At 41.7% G+C, this 17,294-nt stretch overlaps 1 protein-coding gene across 1 annotated transcript in view; it reads left to right on the top strand.

The window, feature by feature from the left end:
* Positions 1 to 712: 712 nt before the first annotated feature.
* Ltn1 (listerin E3 ubiquitin protein ligase 1) overlaps positions 713 to 17,294 on the top strand; it is a 53,670-nt gene continuing 37,088 nt past the window's right edge. Inside the window, exons 1-8 of the mRNA XM_036203362.1 lie at positions 713 to 886; positions 6,286 to 6,489; positions 7,589 to 7,687; positions 8,130 to 8,360; positions 9,440 to 9,492; positions 10,203 to 10,383; positions 14,777 to 14,950; positions 15,803 to 15,993. Coding sequence (XP_036059255.1) covers positions 752 to 886; positions 6,286 to 6,489; positions 7,589 to 7,687; positions 8,130 to 8,360; positions 9,440 to 9,492; positions 10,203 to 10,383; positions 14,777 to 14,950; positions 15,803 to 15,993 — 1,268 coding nt within the window. The 5' untranslated portion in view covers positions 713 to 751. The remainder of the gene's footprint in view (positions 887 to 6,285; positions 6,490 to 7,588; positions 7,688 to 8,129; positions 8,361 to 9,439; positions 9,493 to 10,202; positions 10,384 to 14,776; positions 14,951 to 15,802; positions 15,994 to 17,294) is intronic.

Genomic DNA, 17,294 nt, shown 5'->3' with positions numbered 1-17,294 from the left:
TGTAAATGATTAGATCTGAAGCTCAGCTAGATTCAGTTTTGACTTTTTTGCAAGAATACTTAATAGGTCTCCAGTACTTTCTATTTCATTATATCAAGACACATAATAGCTCACTGATAGTCTTTGGATACACATAGAATTCTCAGAGGATTTGGGGAGTGTGATGCTAGTGATTTAACCAGACTTTGGCGCATGCTAGGCAAGTACTCTCCACTGAGCTTTATCTGGTTTGATACGATAAAGATCTGTCAGATATTGTCAGTTTGATCCCTCCAACTTCCATGAGCTCACTCCTGCCTCACTTTAGTATGGAAAAGAGACCTACAAAGTCTATAGCGTGAAACAGTCTCCAAACAGTAGAATGGGAATCTTGTTAAACGCAGAATCTGATTCTCTAGTCATGAGGCTGAGAATCTGTTTTTCATGCCGATGATCGCATCCCTTTCTTTACTTCTAGCACTTTTTAGCACAGTTGCTATACCATACCATTCTATTGCTACCTTGCGCAAGAACATAGCTGAAGTCAAATTCCCACACACTAGGAAGGGAATCGCTTCACGTCAAGTACCTAGGACAGGATTCGGCGCTGCGGGCCCAATCCCGGTTTCTTATTGGTCATGAGTGACGCCACTCAGGAGGGCGTGGCCTCCTCTGTGACGTGACAGACAGCGGATGGTCAAGAGTCCTTGCAGAGGGGCGGGAACGGAAGGGGGAAGCCAGAGGGCCGGGTGGGCGGGGGCAAGTTGCTACAATGAGCCCCCTTCCGGCGCGAGGGACCGGAAGTTGTGGCCCGGCGGTGTCAACCTCGGCTCCGCAGGCTGAGAGCGCGGCCGCCACCGCGACCATGGGCGGGAAGAACAAGCAGCGGACCAAGGGGAACCTGAGGGTGAGGCCCGGCATGGCAGCCCCGCGGCTCGCAGCTCGGGCGTCTGCAGGGCCGCGAGGGAGGCGTGTGTCCCCTCCGTGCGTGCGTCCCCGCGGGTGGGCAGGTGGAGGAGTTGGGACCCAAACGACGTTTCACGCCGGAGCTGTGCGCGGCGGAGCGCGCCCGGGGAGGTGTCGCTGGGAAACGGTGTCAGCGTGCCCCCGGGTGGTCCCTGCCCGGGTGGCCGAGGTGGTGTAGGAGGTGGGAAGGAGCGGGCTTCATTAGCTCGGAAAAGCACAGTGGCTTTTCCCGTCCCTCCTCCCGGCCAAGGCCGGAGCCGGTAGATGGTGTGCGAGGTTTCGGTCGGTGTCGCCCCATTGGCTCTCTGGCCTCAAGCTCACCTCGCTCTTCCTGTCTCACCCTGGCCTCCCTGACCTCGCCACGTCTTGGCCTGGCCTGGCCTGGCAGGTTCCCGATGCCCATCTGTTAGGTGTCGGCTGTAGACACCCCAATGCACTCTTGCTAAGGTAGCCGGTCTCCGTGCTAACAACACTGCGTGTCACGTGATTTACTACCTTGCTTTATAAACATTTTGAAGGCAGGTGTTTTCTACTGCCCTTGTAGACGCAGACACACGCACACACGTGCTGGTTTTATTAGCAGAGTTTGGTTTTATAGAACTGTTCCATCGTTTTTGAGTCAGTGAACTTTCGTGATTTCAGTATCAAAACAACAATCACAAATAGCTTAATTCCTATGTTAAATGCTTTTCTTGTATTCTTGTTTAATTGTCACAGCGTGTGTTTAAAAATTTTATTCACTGTTTTAGGGCAAAAATATTATTAGAGTTAGAATCTGCCTATTTTTTTCTTCTTTGAAATCATTCCACTGTATGGCCTGGAACTCAACTATGTAGATTACCGGGAACTCTGAGACCTATTTGCCTCTGCCTGGAGAGTACTGGGATTAAAGGCCTTCGCCAAGCCCAGAAACCTCTATATTCTTGGGTTCACCAGCTGTTAATATTTGTTCACATTTTATTTATTTTTTGAGACAGGGTTTCTCTGTGTAGCTTTAGTGCCTGCCCTGGGTCTCGCTCTGTAGACCAGGCTGGCCTCGAACTCACAGAGATCCGCCTGGCTCTGCCTCCCGAGTGCTGGAATTAAAGGCGTGCGCCACCACCGCCCGGCTTAATTTATAAATTTTGCTGACCCTTAGGAGGGTTAATTTCAGTATTTAATACCCCAATTCTCCATCTTAGATACTCCAAAAACAGTGCCATTCTTCATATACCATGCAGAACTTTAACTGTGGTGGGATACTCAAATAAAATGTGCAGACTTACAATTCACATTTCTACTAACCTCTATAAAAGCATTTGTGACTGAGTCAAGCATCACTTGTTCCCTTTGACTGCCATTTAAGTCTTTAGGTTTAGACAGTTTCCCATTTCTTGCCCCCTTGAGCGTATGTCTTCTCTGTCATAATAACCAGGAAGAGTTGTCTATTGCTTTGATTTCTTTAGACTCATCTACCTGTTTCCTTGTATCAATTCAGGTTAAGCCATTTTTGGCCAGAATCCTTCATACGATGCAATTCTCAATCTATCACACCAGAAGTGCATAATACTTGTTTTCGCTTTTCTTCATCAGTGACATTTGCTTGATGTTGACTACTGTAAAGTCATCTTTTTCCATTGGCTAGTAGACAATATGTGGTGTTGTAGTTTGAGGTTAAATGTACTAATCTATGAACTTATCTCTAAAGCTCTTAGCACGCTGAGATGATTCTTGCTCCGATCGGTTATTTATTACTATGGTGGTTTAAAACTTACTTTTGCTAGTGAATTAATCGCTCTTACCTAATTTTAGAGACGATCTAACTGAAGTTTACAGAAGTTTATTTGCTTAAGTTTACATAGCCTGGAAGCTTCAGAGTTGCGGCTTGAAGTTTAGTTTTTAAAATGTTATCTATTAGTCTCTCTCTCTCTCTCTCTCTCTCCCTCTCTCTGGGTGTGGGTGTAGGTGTAGGTCAGAGGAAGATTTTCAAGGTCCGTCCCCTTTTATGTAGTCCCAGAATCGAACTCTGGACTGTCAGGTTTGCATGGAAAGTGCTGGGTGCCACATGTATTTGTAGATCATAGATATATGTCTGGTTTTTTTTTTAAATTTTTTTTATTTTTCTTCTTCAAGACAGGGTTTCTCTGGGTAGCTCTGGGGCTATTCTGGAACTTCTTCTGTAGAACAGGCTGGCCTTGAACTCAGTGATCAGTTGCCTCCTTTTTTTTTTTTTTTTTTTTTTTTGGTTTTTTGAGACAGGGTTTCTCTACGTAGCTTTGGAGCCTGTCCTGGAACTCACTCTGTAGCCCAAGCTGGCCTCGAACTCACAAAGATCCTTCTACCTCTGCCTCCCGAGTGCTTGGATTAAAGGCTGGGCCATCACCACCTGGCTCTGGTTTTTTTGAGATTTTTTTTTTTTTTTTTTTTTTTTTTTTTACTGTGTAGTACAAGCTGGGCTGAAACTTCTTATTGCAGCTCAGGCTGGCTTCAAACTTGTGATCTTCTTGTTGCAGCCTCTTTAGTGGTGAGATTAAAGGTCTGTGCTGTTCTTTTTGTTTGTTTGTTTGTTTTGAGACTGGGTCTCATATATACCAAGATGGACGCAAACTCATCATAGAACTGAGTCTGGCACTAACATCCTGACTCTCCTGCCTCCCCTTCCAAATGTTGAGATTGTGAGATTACAGATATGTGTTACCACACCGCTTCTGATTGCTGTTCTTGAAGTATTCTTGAAGACACAGATTTGCAAAAAATGTGATGTATTAAACAATTTTGAGAGAAGCATGAGTGGACAGTGTGAGAGAACAGAAGGGAGTGTTGACTGATCTGGGGAGAAAAGCATACACACACTAGTGTCTTGAAGGGTGAAGAGAAGCGTGTCAGGCCCTGAAAAGGAAGGAAGGAGGGCCTTTAGACGGAGAGAAAATATGACGTGATGACTGAATCATGAAAGAGCATACTTCGGGAACCTTGCGTGGAATTCAGGGTATTGAATGACAGGAGAAGGGAAGGATGGAGGGGCAATGTAGGATAATAGTAGGAGATGAGCCTGAAAGTTGAAGACAGATGGTGGAAAGTATTGTAAACCTTCACTTTAGTCTCTAAACCATGGACTCAATCACGGACTCCAATAGCGTTAGAGAAGCCAGGCATAAAGAACGGACAGATAGAGGGTTAGTGTATGAACTGTACTTGCCAGAATTAGAATAAGGTTCTTAATTTGTGTGTGCGCGCGCATGTGTGCTCTATGCTTGCATCCCTCTTCTGCCTGTTTATGTAGGTGTATGGGTGTAGGTGCAAGTGCACCTGTTTGCCAGAGGTCAGCCTTGGATTTATACACCTTGTTGTTTGAGCCAGGGTTTCCCCTTGGCCTGAAGCACACTGAGAATGCTGACATGGAGACCCAGGGATCCTCTGGTTTCGACCTCCCTAGCACTAGTGTCACAAGTATGTGTAACTGCACCAGGCTTCTTTGTATGGGTTCTTGGGATTAGACTCAGGACCTCATGCTTGGGAGGTAGAGGCAAGTAAGTCCTTCAAAGACTAGGTTATCACTCTTGTCCAAGGTTCTTACTTTTCAAAAAGTGCTTATTGTATTGATTTGTATATGTGCATGAGCATGCCTGCCTACATGCACCTGTGTGTGGGTCAGAGGACAATCAGTTCTCTCCTTTCACCATATGGGTCTTAGGGGCCTCAGGCCTGGCATAAGGTGCCTTTACCTCCTGAGTCATTTTGCTTGGCTCTTCTTAGCTTTGTAATTCTTACTTAACTATGGGTATAAGTATCTAACCACAAAGATCAGAACAGTACCTGTATTTTATATCCACAGTAGACATTGAATAAAAGACACCGTTTGTACATTTAAGGAAATAGTTTTAAGTGGGAAGCTGGGATTTTGATACCTTTCTGTTGCTCCTAGGTCTCATTGCCAACTTGATACTTCAGTTTTCAATGCAGCCTTCATTGGTTTAGTAGTAGGAATTTGTGTTTTATGGCTTGTTTGCTTTTGTTTTTTTGAGACAAGGTTTCTCTTTGTAGCCCTGGCTGTCCTGGAACTCCCTGTATACACCAGGTTGGCCTTGAACTCATAGAGATCCGCCTGCCTCTTCTCAGTTGATAGTGACAGATTTCCTTGAATAGTTTAAATATTTGTTTTCTCACTAGCTACAAATCTCCTAACTTTTAGAATAGGGGGTTAGTGTATTATATACCAGTCAAAACTTTGACTGTGATTCAAAACAAAGGAATGCCCCCCCCGCCCCCCCCCAGCTGAGGACCAAACCTAGGGCCTCGCACTTGCTAGGCAAGCACTCTACCACTGAGTTAAATGCCCAACCCCAAAGGAATGCTTTTTAAAAAAGATTTAATTGTGTGTGTATGCATGTGAGTGCAGGTGCCCCCAAAGTCCAGGGCAGGGCTTCAGATCCCGGGGGTTGGAAATGAGGCAGTCATGAGCAGCCCTGTGTAGGTGCTGGGACCTGAGCTCAGGTGTTTTGCAAGAACCCAAACTGCTCTTGACTGCTGAGCCTTCTCTGCAGGCTAAGAGTGTGTCTTTTGTTTTGATCATTACACTGATTTTTGTGTGGATTATAGTAATTTTTGGCTTCTAATACGTGGAAATGAGTATATCTGCTCTCAGGGGATTCAGTCTAGCATCATATGGCATTAGATTTCTCAGTCTGATAACATTTTGTTATTAGGCCTATTAGTTTATATCATTGTAAGATATATGTGTATGCAAATACTGTCTATCTGTTATTTGAAACTTGAAATAAGTAAATATATATTGTAGGCTTTGGACTTTCATTCCTTTTCTTTAAAATGTTCCCAGTGCCAATTAATTGATATCATTAGCCACTAATGGGTTATAACTATGGTTTTCAAAACCTTGTTTTGACCCAGTATGATGGCATATGTCTATAATCCTAGCACTTGGGAGGCTGAAGCGGAGAGTCAGGAGTTCAAGGCCAATGTGTCTACATGAGACTGTCTCCAAAATTAAGAGTTGTCTAATGTTTAGGAAACTAGAATCGTTTGTGAGAACTTTTTTGATAGGCTCTTATGACAGAATAACTCATCTCCAGGGAACATTGCAGGCTACGGCAAGAAGCAGTCCACAGTTGTAAATATAACTGTGAAGGAGTTAAAGAAGGAAATTAATTTTTTTGTATAGTTTACATGCTTGTTTTCTCTTTAGCAGCATATCCCCTAACTTTTAGAACTAGTGGAATTGTATGTATCAGTCCAACCACCGACTGTGTTTTAAAACAGTCTATTATCTTTTTTAAAAATGTATTTTTAATTAATGTATATGTGGAAATGTGCTCTGACTTTCCTGCTTTTCCTTCTTATCAGCCTTCAAACAGTGGCCGAGCTGCAGAACTCCTTGCCAAAGAACAGGGAACAGTGCCTGGATTTATTGGTTTTGGAACATCTCACAGTGACCTTGGCTATGTTCCTGCTATTCAAGGAGCTGAAGATATAGACAGCCTTGTAGATTCTGATTTCCGAATGGTGCTGAGGAAACTTTCCAAGAAAGATGTCACCACAAAATTAAAGGCAAGTTTTTACACACACACATACACACACACACACACACACACACACACACACACACACACACACCCCTGATTAAGAATGTAGTTTTAGACAGGTAGTAGTGGCAGTGGTGGTAGCACACACCTTTAATCCCACCACTTGGGAGACAGAGGCAGGTTGATCTCTGTGAGTTTAAGGCCAGCATGGTCTACAAAGCTAGTTCCAGGACAGCCAGTGTTGGTTCAAAATCCTGTCTTGAAAAACCAAGAAAAAAAAATATAGTTTTCTAGAATAAGTGTTAGGTATAGTTGTTGTAAAGAAGAATGTGCAATAATTTATCATTAGTTCTTTTACAGTTGTAATTTTTTGTCACGTAAGTTTAGTTAACACTTGTTTTTTGGGTTATAAATTAGCTTGCTTCTCTGAAACATTTTGAACCATGTTCTGGAATCCTAGCTGTGTAGTTATTCACATTAGAGGAATAAAGTTTTAAAATTTCAGGGTTGTGCTGTGTAGCCCTTGCTGGCCTGGAACTTGCTGTGTAGATCAGGCTCTCCTTAAATTTGTGGCAATATTCCTGCCTCCACCTCCTGAGTGCTGGAATTACAGATGTGAGCCACCATGCCTGGCTCTTGTTATTTAATTATGTATTTGAGTGTTTTGCCTGGATGTATGGGCACCATGTCATGTGTGTGCCCAAGAGGCCAAGAGAAGATGTTGGAGCTTCTGGAACTGTGGTTATGGCTTGAGTCACCATGTGGTTCTGGAACTGACCCTGGGTTCCTTGAAGAAAAGCCAGTGCTCTTAACTGCTGAGCCGTTTCTTCACACTATTGTTTAGAGATGCAGTATTGTGATATTGCTGAGCTCATCTAAGATTTATGGACTTAGGTGGTCTTCCTCAGCCTCTGGGTAGCTGATGCCACTCCTGGCTCAGCTGTATCCTTCTCATTGGTTAAGTTTCTGCTGTAGTGGATAGTGAAAGAATTTTTCATGTTTCCTTGTGGCAGACAGAAATAATCTCCTTTTAAATAAAGTAGATTAAGTTTCCAGAGCAGAAGAAAGAAAATGAAAAGGCAGTGTTATATTTGTTAATCCTTGATGATGTTAATTCTTTTCAGGCAATGCAAGAGTTTGGAACCATGTGCACAGAAAGAGATACAGAAGCTGTCAAAGGGGTTCTTCCATACTGGCCGAGAATCTTCTGCAAAATTTCCCTTGTAAGCATTAGAGTTTATGAGCCTGTTTTTGCTTAAGTGATTCATTTCTGGAAAGTTTACCTTATGTATTTGCTACAGAAGGTTGAGAATGAGTTCCTTATAGTTACTCATTCTTTGAATGTATCTTTGATACAATCTCATTGGAAAGGGGGAGAAAGGAAAAATTATTTCATATGATTGCCAGTAAAGAAACCCTAAATCCACAATATTTCAAAGCAAGTTTTTTCTTTTTCTTTGCTTTCTTTTTCCTTTTTTATGGCTTGTAGTTGAATCCAGGGCATTGTTATTGTAAAACACATGCTTCACTACTGAGTTATTTCCCTAGCCTGTCAAAAAGTTAATATTAGTTTGATTATATACATAGTTGAATTCCTACGGTGAGTCACTGTAGAATATTTACAGATATTCATATTTGTTTTTAACATGTTTTTATTTTTAATAGGATCATGATCGCCGGGTTCGAGAAGCTACACAGCAAGCTTTTGAAAAACTTATCCTTAAAGTAAAGAAGCACTTGGCTCCGTATTTAAAAAGTGTAATGGGATATTGGCTGATGGCTCAGTGTGATACACATCCACCAGCTGCAACTGCAGCAAAAGATGCCTTTGAAGCTGCATTCCCTCCAAGCAAGCAACCTGAAGCCATAGCGTTTTGTAAGGAAGAAATTACAAGTGTGAGTTTTTAGAGTCATTTTGTGTTTCTCAAGTGTCTACGGGCTCTCAGGCATATAGTGGTAGCTCTTTTACCTGCCCTTGATTTCTGTAACCTCAAAAGGTATAGGGGACCAGCAAGATGGATCAGCTGGTCAAAGTGCTCACCATGTCAGCCAGAATACCTGAGTGTTCCTTACAGCCCTCATACAGGCAGAGAGGAACTGACTCCACAGCTGTTCGCTGCCCTGCATGTGTGTGCAGTGTGTGTTCTTTGTGGGCCAGAGAAGGCAAAGGCAAGCAAGCAAACCCTAATCTCTCTCAGTAGTAAGAATAATGAGTAACAAGTAGCACAAGTGTTTAGTGGAAAATTTCTCCTGTTGGGAATCAGAGCTGTCATAAAGTACCTTGTCTTTACCACAGTAGCAGCCAGTGTAGGGAATAGATAGGAAGAGAAAAATGGGCAAAATTCAAACCTGTTAGTTTTGCTGTCTGATGTGGCTAGTAGGTGGGTCAAGGGTATAGGAATTTTTATTTTATTATTATTATTATTATTATTATTATTATTATTATTTTTGGTTTTTTGAGACAGGGTTTCTCTGTGTAGTTTTGGTGCCCGTCTTGGATCTCGTTCTGTGGATCAGGCTGGCTTCGAACTCACAGAGATCCGCCTGGCACTGCCTCCTGAGTGCTGGGATTAAAGGCATGCGTCACCACTGCCCGGCTTTATTTATTTATGTATTTATTTATTCATTCATCCATCCATTCATTCATTATATTTATTTATTTATTTATCTATCTATTTATCTATCTATCTATCTATCTATCTATTTATTTATTTATGTGTTTTTGAGATGGGTTTTTCTGTGTAACTCTGGCTGTCCTGGAATTCACTCTGTAGACCAGGCTGGCCTCAAACTCAGATATCTGCCTGCCTCTGCCTCTCAAGTAAGAGCTGGGATTAAAGGAATATGCTACCACTGCCCAAGCTACCTGCTGGGATTAGCGGGTATGGTAATTTTTAAAAAATAGATTTTCCTTATATCTGATTATCATTGACAGTCCCATAAAATCTCAGGATTTTGGTGGTTTTTTCCTTCAGGTACTACAGGATCACCTTCTAAAAGAAACTCCGGATACACTCAGTGACCCTCAGTAAGTACATTGTTTCTAAGTAACTCACAGGAGACATTTACTTTGTTGGTATCCATGTGTAATTTCAGTGTGCCATGTTCTACTAAGGAATTCCAAATACAAGTGAAATTATTTCAGAGAATGCTACACGGTGCCTGCTGTGTGCTTTTACTTGAACTTTAGCTGGTTGTTAAATTTGAATTTTCTGAGCTACATATGTAGTTGTATTAGGAAGACTTTTATTTATTCTCATATTTACCTTTTGGCAGTCACACTAGCAGGAACTGTTTTAAGGTTTGGCATACTTGAAGTTCTTAAGTAGTTCTGTTAAAGAAGTAGTAAAGTATTTTATTTACCTTTATATTATGTTGTCGTTAAACTTAAGACTGCATCAAGTAGTCAGCTGCCTTCCCAGCACTCAGTCACTGCACACATGCTGCTGAGAGCGTGTTGTGCTTGAGCTCATGTCCTCCATGTGTGGGAATGAAGCACTAACTTTCACTAGTATTAGTTACAAAGTGTGTGATTACAGTTCTCCCTGTGGGCAGCCAGATGACTCCTCAGGTAAGTGCACTTGCGATCAACCCTAACAACCCAAGTTCAAGCCCCAGACCTACCTGTGGAAGAGAAACCACTCCCCAGTTTATCCTCAGACTTCCATATGTGAATGTGCATAAAATAAACCCAACAAAGAACCCCAAAGCCAAAACCTATTTATTTTTCAAATCCAGAACTGTTCCCGAGGAAGAGAGAGAGGCTAAATTCCATCGAGTTGTAACATGCTCCTTATTGGCCCTAAAGAAACTGCTTTGCTTCTTACCTAACAATGAGCTCGATTCTCTGGAAGAGAAATTTAAATCACTGTTATCACAGAATAAGTTTTGGAAGTATGGAAAACACAATGTACCTCAGGTATCATCATAGTTTTTAAGACTTCTTTTCTATAACTTCTTCCTCACTTTATTACAGTCATGCTCATCTATTGCTTATGTTAAAATTGTGCAAGCCCATGTTTGTGGGGGCATTCAGGACTTACTGCCTCTTTTACTAAACTGTTCCTCTTGTTGTTGGGGGTGACCTAATGTGCATGCTGTACTAGGTCTGCATTTTCACTTCTTAAACTTAGGTCGGGCCTTGAATTAAAATTATTCATGGCACCTTAAAATTATTGCTGTACGCAAGACTCTTATTTAATACATTTTACCCCTTTGGTCCCTTTTCCCTTTCTCCACCTTATAATGTTTTTATTGATTTTTTTATTTTGTTTTGTTTATTTTTTAAAGATTTATTTATTTATTATGGCTACAGCATATATGACTACAGGCCAGAAGAAGGCACCAGATCTCATTACAGGTGAATGTGAGCCACCATGTGGGTGCTGGGAATTGAACTCAGGATCTCTGGAAGAGCAGTCAGTGCTCTTAACCTCTGAGCCATCTCTCCAGCCCCTTATGTTTTAATGTATGTATTTTGCTTGTGTAGGCCAGTTTCATTATCTGTAGTAGTATAACATACTATATATATAAAACAATGTTTTTAAGAGAAAACTTTAAAGTTTGCTGTCTTTTAAAATGCTATGTATAGTTAATTCTTTGCTGAATTTGATTTGATAATATTTTTTAAGAATATACATAAATATTTTGTAGGGTCAAAGATTTATATTTTTGCTATATTTTGAGATTATAATATAATTGCATCATTTTCCCATTCTCTCTTTCAAATTTATAGCCTTTTTCTTTGATACACACTTACATACACACACATGTTTAATGATTAATATATTTCTAAATACATATAAACAACCTGCTCGGTCTGTAAGTTACCTGTATGGGTATGATTTCAGGCCTGACAAGTGGTATTGGATAATCTGTTGGTGTGTTTGTTTTTGGGAAGACTGTTGCCTATAGTTTTTCTGTCTAGGACTGAGGCCTCATGAGCTTTGCCCCTTTCATGTCTGTTGGTATTGTCCTCGTTGAGGTTAGGTTTGGGCCACTGTGGGTGAGACTTCTCACCAACCACGGAGCCTCTCTGACCCATCTAGGTGACAAATCTCACAGCAAAGTTCTCATTCTTCTGGCTCTTGCGGTCTTCCCGCCCCTCTGGTGTTAGAGATGCATCACGTGGGACCAGGCTCTACAACTCTGTTTTGATTGGTTGTAATTTTCTGAAATGGTCTCCTGTTTCAGGGATGTTACTGTGATAAGGGATGAGAAGCACACTTATCTGTGGGTATAAGGACAAGTATTTAGAATACAGTCAGGGACGTTGCTGGTTTAGTAAAGAGGCAGTTGTAGGTTCTTCAGGATCCATGACTTTGCTGCTCTGGGGTAACTGACTGGGTTGCCCGTACCAAACATCGTGTCCTCCTTGTTGAGCAGGCCTAGAGGTTAGAGATGGCTTAGCTGGAACGAAGTCAGATGGGTGCAGGGGCGGGATGGTGTGAAGTGTATCCTGGTCCAAGCTTGGAGTTTGCAGTAGATCTCTGGGAGTTGGGGTGGGATCGAGGAGAGGAGGATCAGGTGGACTCATCTGGCTAGACCTTGGAGAAGGCTGTGCATGATCTGGCTGGGTGGAGGGGTTGGGTGTGATGTGGAGGGAGGGGCCTGTAGGTTTGGGAGTGGGGGTAGGAAGAGGCCTCAAGGAAGCCTCGAGATTGATAGGGGAGCCCTGGATGTGGGACCCAGGCTAGATTTGGGGCTGGGGATTGTGCGTGGAGGGAGGATCAGGTGGTCTCACCAGGCTAAGTTGAGAAGGTTGTGCAGGATCTCCATTCATGTCTTTTTAAATCTGGAAATGCATCTTTTATATTCTACATCTTCAGTATAGACTTGTCTGGTAGTCTTATATGATAGCAATAACTTTGTTTTGAACATAATTATTCCACTGCCTGTGATTTTAATTATTGTGGCCGAAGTCAATTTTCACTCTGTGGCCCTTCCTTGGGAGGTAGTTTGTCTTTTTCTCTGGCTATTTTAAAATTTTACTCTTTATGTTTTCTTTTACTTTTTTTTTTGGTCGAGACAGGGTTTCTCTGTGTAGCCCTGGCTGTTCTGTAACTCGCTCTGTAGACCAGGCTGGCCTTGAACTCACAGAGATCTGCCTGGCTCTGCCTCCCGAGTGCTGGAATTAAAGGCGTGTGCCTCCACCACCCGCAATATTTATTTTTTTATGTATATGAGCACTCTATCGGCTTTATGACAGAAGAAGGCATTAGATTCCACTTAGAGAGGGTTATGAGCCACCATGTCGTTGCTGAGAATCAAACTCAGGACCTCTGTAAGAGCAACCAGCACTCTTAACCGCTGGGCCATCTCTCCTGCTAGGCCATCTCTCCAGCCCTCTTACCTTTTTTTTGAGATAGAGTCTATGTATATAGTCTTGGCAGGCCTGGAACTCAATATGTAGATAAAGCTGGCCTTGAATTAGTAGAGATCCTCTTGCCTGTGTCTCCTGAGGGTTGGCATTAAAGGCTTGTACCATGCACTCAGCTCTTTACATTTCCTTAATTGCAGTCTGAAATGTCCTGGTGTGGATTTTCTTCTGTGCATTCATGTGTCCTGCTTATGATTTATTGGGATTCTTTAATCAATGGATTGGGGTATTTAATTGACTCTAAAATTCTCAGATATTTCCTTTATTTCATTCTTTTCTTTGGTGTTGCAGTTAATTATAGATTAAATTGCTTGCATATTATCTTGTATGTCTCATGTGTTTTTTCAATTTTCTCTGTGTGCTGCTTGTGGATTTTTATTTGGTCTTCCACTTCACTGATTGTGTTAATTTGCTTATTTCAGCCATCTGTGCAGCCCAAACAAAATAACTTAAGCTGGGTAATCTGTGCCTGATGCCTGTAAAGACCACAAGCTAAGAGGGGAGGCCCTAAGAGCGTGTTAGATACCCCAGAAACGGAGTTGCCCATGGCTGTATGCTCCTGTGTGGGTGCTGGAAATTGAACCCAGATCCTCTGTAAGAGCTCTAACCCACTGAGCCATCTTTAGCCCCTATATGGAGTCTTAATCAGTCTCTATAACCATGAGATATAGGGGCTTGTGGTCTTTGCAGGCATCAGGCACGAATGAGATACACATAAATGCAGGCAAAACACTCACACATGTGAAATAAAATAACTCTCAAAATAGTTTTTATAGGACTAATGAATATTCTAGCCGTTTAAGAGATTTTGCTTCCAAGATGGATCTTCTCACAGCATCCTTGCATGCTGGAAGACATGGAGAGCTGAAGGGCAGACTTGCTCCTCGAGCCCTGCTGTGCAGTTTTTGTCTCACTGCTTTGTTTGAGGTTTTGTTTGTTTGTTTGTTTTTTGTTTTTGTTTTCCCGGAGCTGAGGACTGAACCCAGGGCCTTGCCTTTGCTAGGCAAGCGCCCTACCACTGAGCTAAATCCCCAACCCTGGTTGTTTTGTTTTATGTTTTGAGACAGCCTCACCATGGAACTCTTACTATCCTGGAACTGGCTTTGTAGACCAGGCTGGCCTTGAACTCACAGAAATCCACCTGCCTCTGCTTCCTGAGTGCTGGGATTAAAGGCATTTGCCACTATGCTGTGCTTTTTTTTTTTTTTTTTTAACTATTTTGTTAATTATTAATTGCATTTATGAAGGTAACGTGCTCAAGACACTTGTACTCAGCAGTTAAGTTTCAGCACATGAACTGAGTTTGTGGGAACATTAGATGTAACACTGCTCTCTTGAGCTTTAAATTTAAATTTATTAGATTTTGTTTTAGGAAATATGCTTCTCTTTCAGATCTATGGTCTGCTATCCTGGAAAAGGATAGAACCTTTTTTTTTTCTCTGCAATTTTTTTAAAATTTAGTTTCTTTTTTTTTTTTTTTTGTGTGTGTGTGTGTGTGTAGCTGAGGATCAAACCTAGGGCCTTGCACTTGCTAGGCAAGTGCTTTACCACTGAGCTAAATCCCCAACCCCAAAATTTAGTTTCTTTAGGTAAGCACTATTATGAAATTTGTGCCTGACTAATTTGGCATCATATATTACTATGCTTGCTTTTCACTGTGGCTAATGTTGCCCTGTTTTATATTTGCTTGGCTATGTAAGAGACCCCAAACGAAGAGCTCTACTCTTAAAGGATTTGTGTCAAAAATTATATTCTTTCTGCTTTTATTTTGCTGTGGTAATTCCAGATCTCTCTTGAGATTGTTACTCTTGAAGATTTTATTTTTATAGTTTTAGGTTATCTAAGCGTTTAGCTGTATGAACAGGAAAATATTGCTGCTGCCGTAGTTAACATCAGTGGCCTCACATTAATTCCACTTTATTTCTTCTTGTAGATCCGTTCAGCGTATTTTGAGTTAGTTTCTGCTTTTTGCCAACACATTCCCCAGGTGATGAAAGAGGAAGCCTCCAAAGTGAGTCCATCTGTCCTGCTTAGTATTGATGACAGTGACCCTGTAGTCTGCCAAGCTCTCTGGGAAGCTGTGCTCTACACACTGACAACTATTGAGGTTTGTAAGGGAGGCACGTTTAGCACGTTGGGGACTGCTTGTCTTCACACTTGTGTTTTACATCCCAAGTGCCATTTGAGAGAGACCATTAGATTGTACTATCTAAAACTCACCGAAAAATACTAAACAAATCCAATAACCATGTTAAACTGATCATAAAATGGCATAAATGTTATATGTTAAATTTTCTTCCCTACTTCTTTTTTCCCTTCCTTGTCTGCCTCTCCCCCCCCCCTCCTTTTTTTTTTTTTTGGTTTTTTGAGACAGGGTTTCTCTGTGTAGCTTTGCTCTTTTCCTGGATCTCACTCGGTAGCCCAGGCTGGCCTCGAACTCACAGAGATCCGCCTGGCTCTGCTTCCCGAGTGCTGGAATTAAAGGCGTGCACCACCACTGCCCGGCTAACTTTATTGTTGTTGTTGTTTTTTTTTTTAAACACAGAGTCTTGCCAGGTGGTGGTGGTGGCTCGGCGGAGGCAGCAGCGCAGTCTCAGCACTCAGGAGGCAGAGGCAGGTGGATCTCTGTGAGTTCAAGGCCAGCCTGGTCTACTGAGCGAGATCCAGGAAAGGCGCAAAGCTAGACAGAGTCTTTGTACACAGTCCTGGCTGTCCTGGAACTCGATCTGTAAACCAGGCTGGCCTCTAACTCCCTCCTGAGGGCTGGGGTTAAAGGTGTGCACCCCATATCTGTTTTTTTGTTTTAAGCTTTGAAACATTTATATCTTCACAAGTGCTGGGCATACAGGTGTGCTCTACCATTCCCAGCTTAATTTTCATTTTTGAAATTTGTTTTCTCTTAGTTGGGAAATATAATTTCTAATTACCCTTGTAATTTTTATTTTATTTTTTTGGTTAGGACTGTTGGCTTCACGTAAATGCAAAAAAAAGTGTGTTTCCCAAGCTGACGGCTGTGGTTCGTGAAGGTGGCCGGGGCCTAGCTACTGTCATATGTCCTTACCTTTTACCATTTATCAGCAAACTCCCTCAGTCCATTACAGAGCCAAAACTGGATTTCTTCAGAAATTTTCTCAACTCACTAATTACTGGGTAAGCAACTAACATTTTTGAACTTAAAAAATAACATTTGTTTCTTTTGTGTGTGTGTGTGCATGCATGTGCATGCACATGTGTCATGGTGTATGTATAAGGTTCAGAATACAGGTTGCAGGAATCTCTTCTGTCTTTCCATCATGTAGGCCCTAGGGATTGAACTCAAGTAGTCAGGCTCAGTGACAAGTGCTGTTACCCTGAGCCATCTTGCTAACCTAAATTCTGTTTTTAAAAGCAAAAGGAATTTTTCTTGTTTTTATTCTCATAGCTTTCCTTCTTATTTGAACTTTACCATTTTTTTCCTTCTTCTGTCTATTAAATACTTAAAAGCTTTCAGAAAAACAGGAATGACAGAGCAGGATAGTAATGCCATGTTGTCCAGTCTGGACCTGGGCTCAGATGAGCTTCATGCCTCAGCCTCAGCTTTAGCCTTAGATGGCTAGGATTATAGGATGTGGAATTGTAACCAACTCTCCCTGAAAACCATCAGAGCTTCTGTAAAAAGTAAATACAGTTAAGCACCTAGATGGAAACAGACCATATTCTAAATGTTCTGCACAATGAAATATTAGAGCTGCTTAGGATCTAGGATGTGGCTCACCTGCCTGACAGCATGTGCTAGGTCTCAGGTTCAATGCCCAAGAACGAAAAAAATGTATTTCTGTTTAAAAAGTTCATCCTGGTCCCTGCGGTGGTGGCACATGTTTTTAATCCCAACACTTAGGAGTCAGAGTCAGAGGATATCTGAGTTGAGGCCAGCATGGTCTATAAATGAGTTCCAGAACAGCCAAGGCTCCACAGAAACCCTGTCTTGAAAAAACAAACAAACAAACACTCTCCCCCCCTTGCAAAAAAAAAGAAAGTACACCTTGGGCTGGAGAGATGACTCAGTGGTTAAGAGCACTGGCTGCTTGCTCTTCCAGAGGACCCGGGTTCAATTTCCGGCAGCTCACACCTATCTAGGGCTTCCGACACTCTCACACAGACATATATGCAGGTAAAACACGAATGAACATAAAATGAAAAGAAATTATAAGAAAGAAAAATTGAAAAAGTTCACCTCATTTGTTGAATTTAGTAAAATGCATATTTTTACTATTATCACATTTTAAATGTAGTAATCTCTGGTTATGTCTCATCTTTCATATTTATAGATGGATTGACACATAGGCAGGAATTCTGTCTCTTAGTTTTGAAAATAAGTTTTTTTTTTCTTAATTCTTGACATTTACATTCTCATTAGCTATGTATTTTGGTTGCTCTTAGTTCTTATTTTTTTCTTTCTTTTTTTTTTTTTT

This window comes from Onychomys torridus, chromosome 12 (assembly GCF_903995425.1).
Source record: "Onychomys torridus chromosome 12, mOncTor1.1, whole genome shotgun sequence".
Classification (NCBI taxonomy): domain Eukaryota; kingdom Metazoa; phylum Chordata; class Mammalia; order Rodentia; family Cricetidae; genus Onychomys; species Onychomys torridus.
Note: the sequence above shows the minus strand (reverse complement) of the source record. Positions and strands in the feature narration are given on the sequence as shown.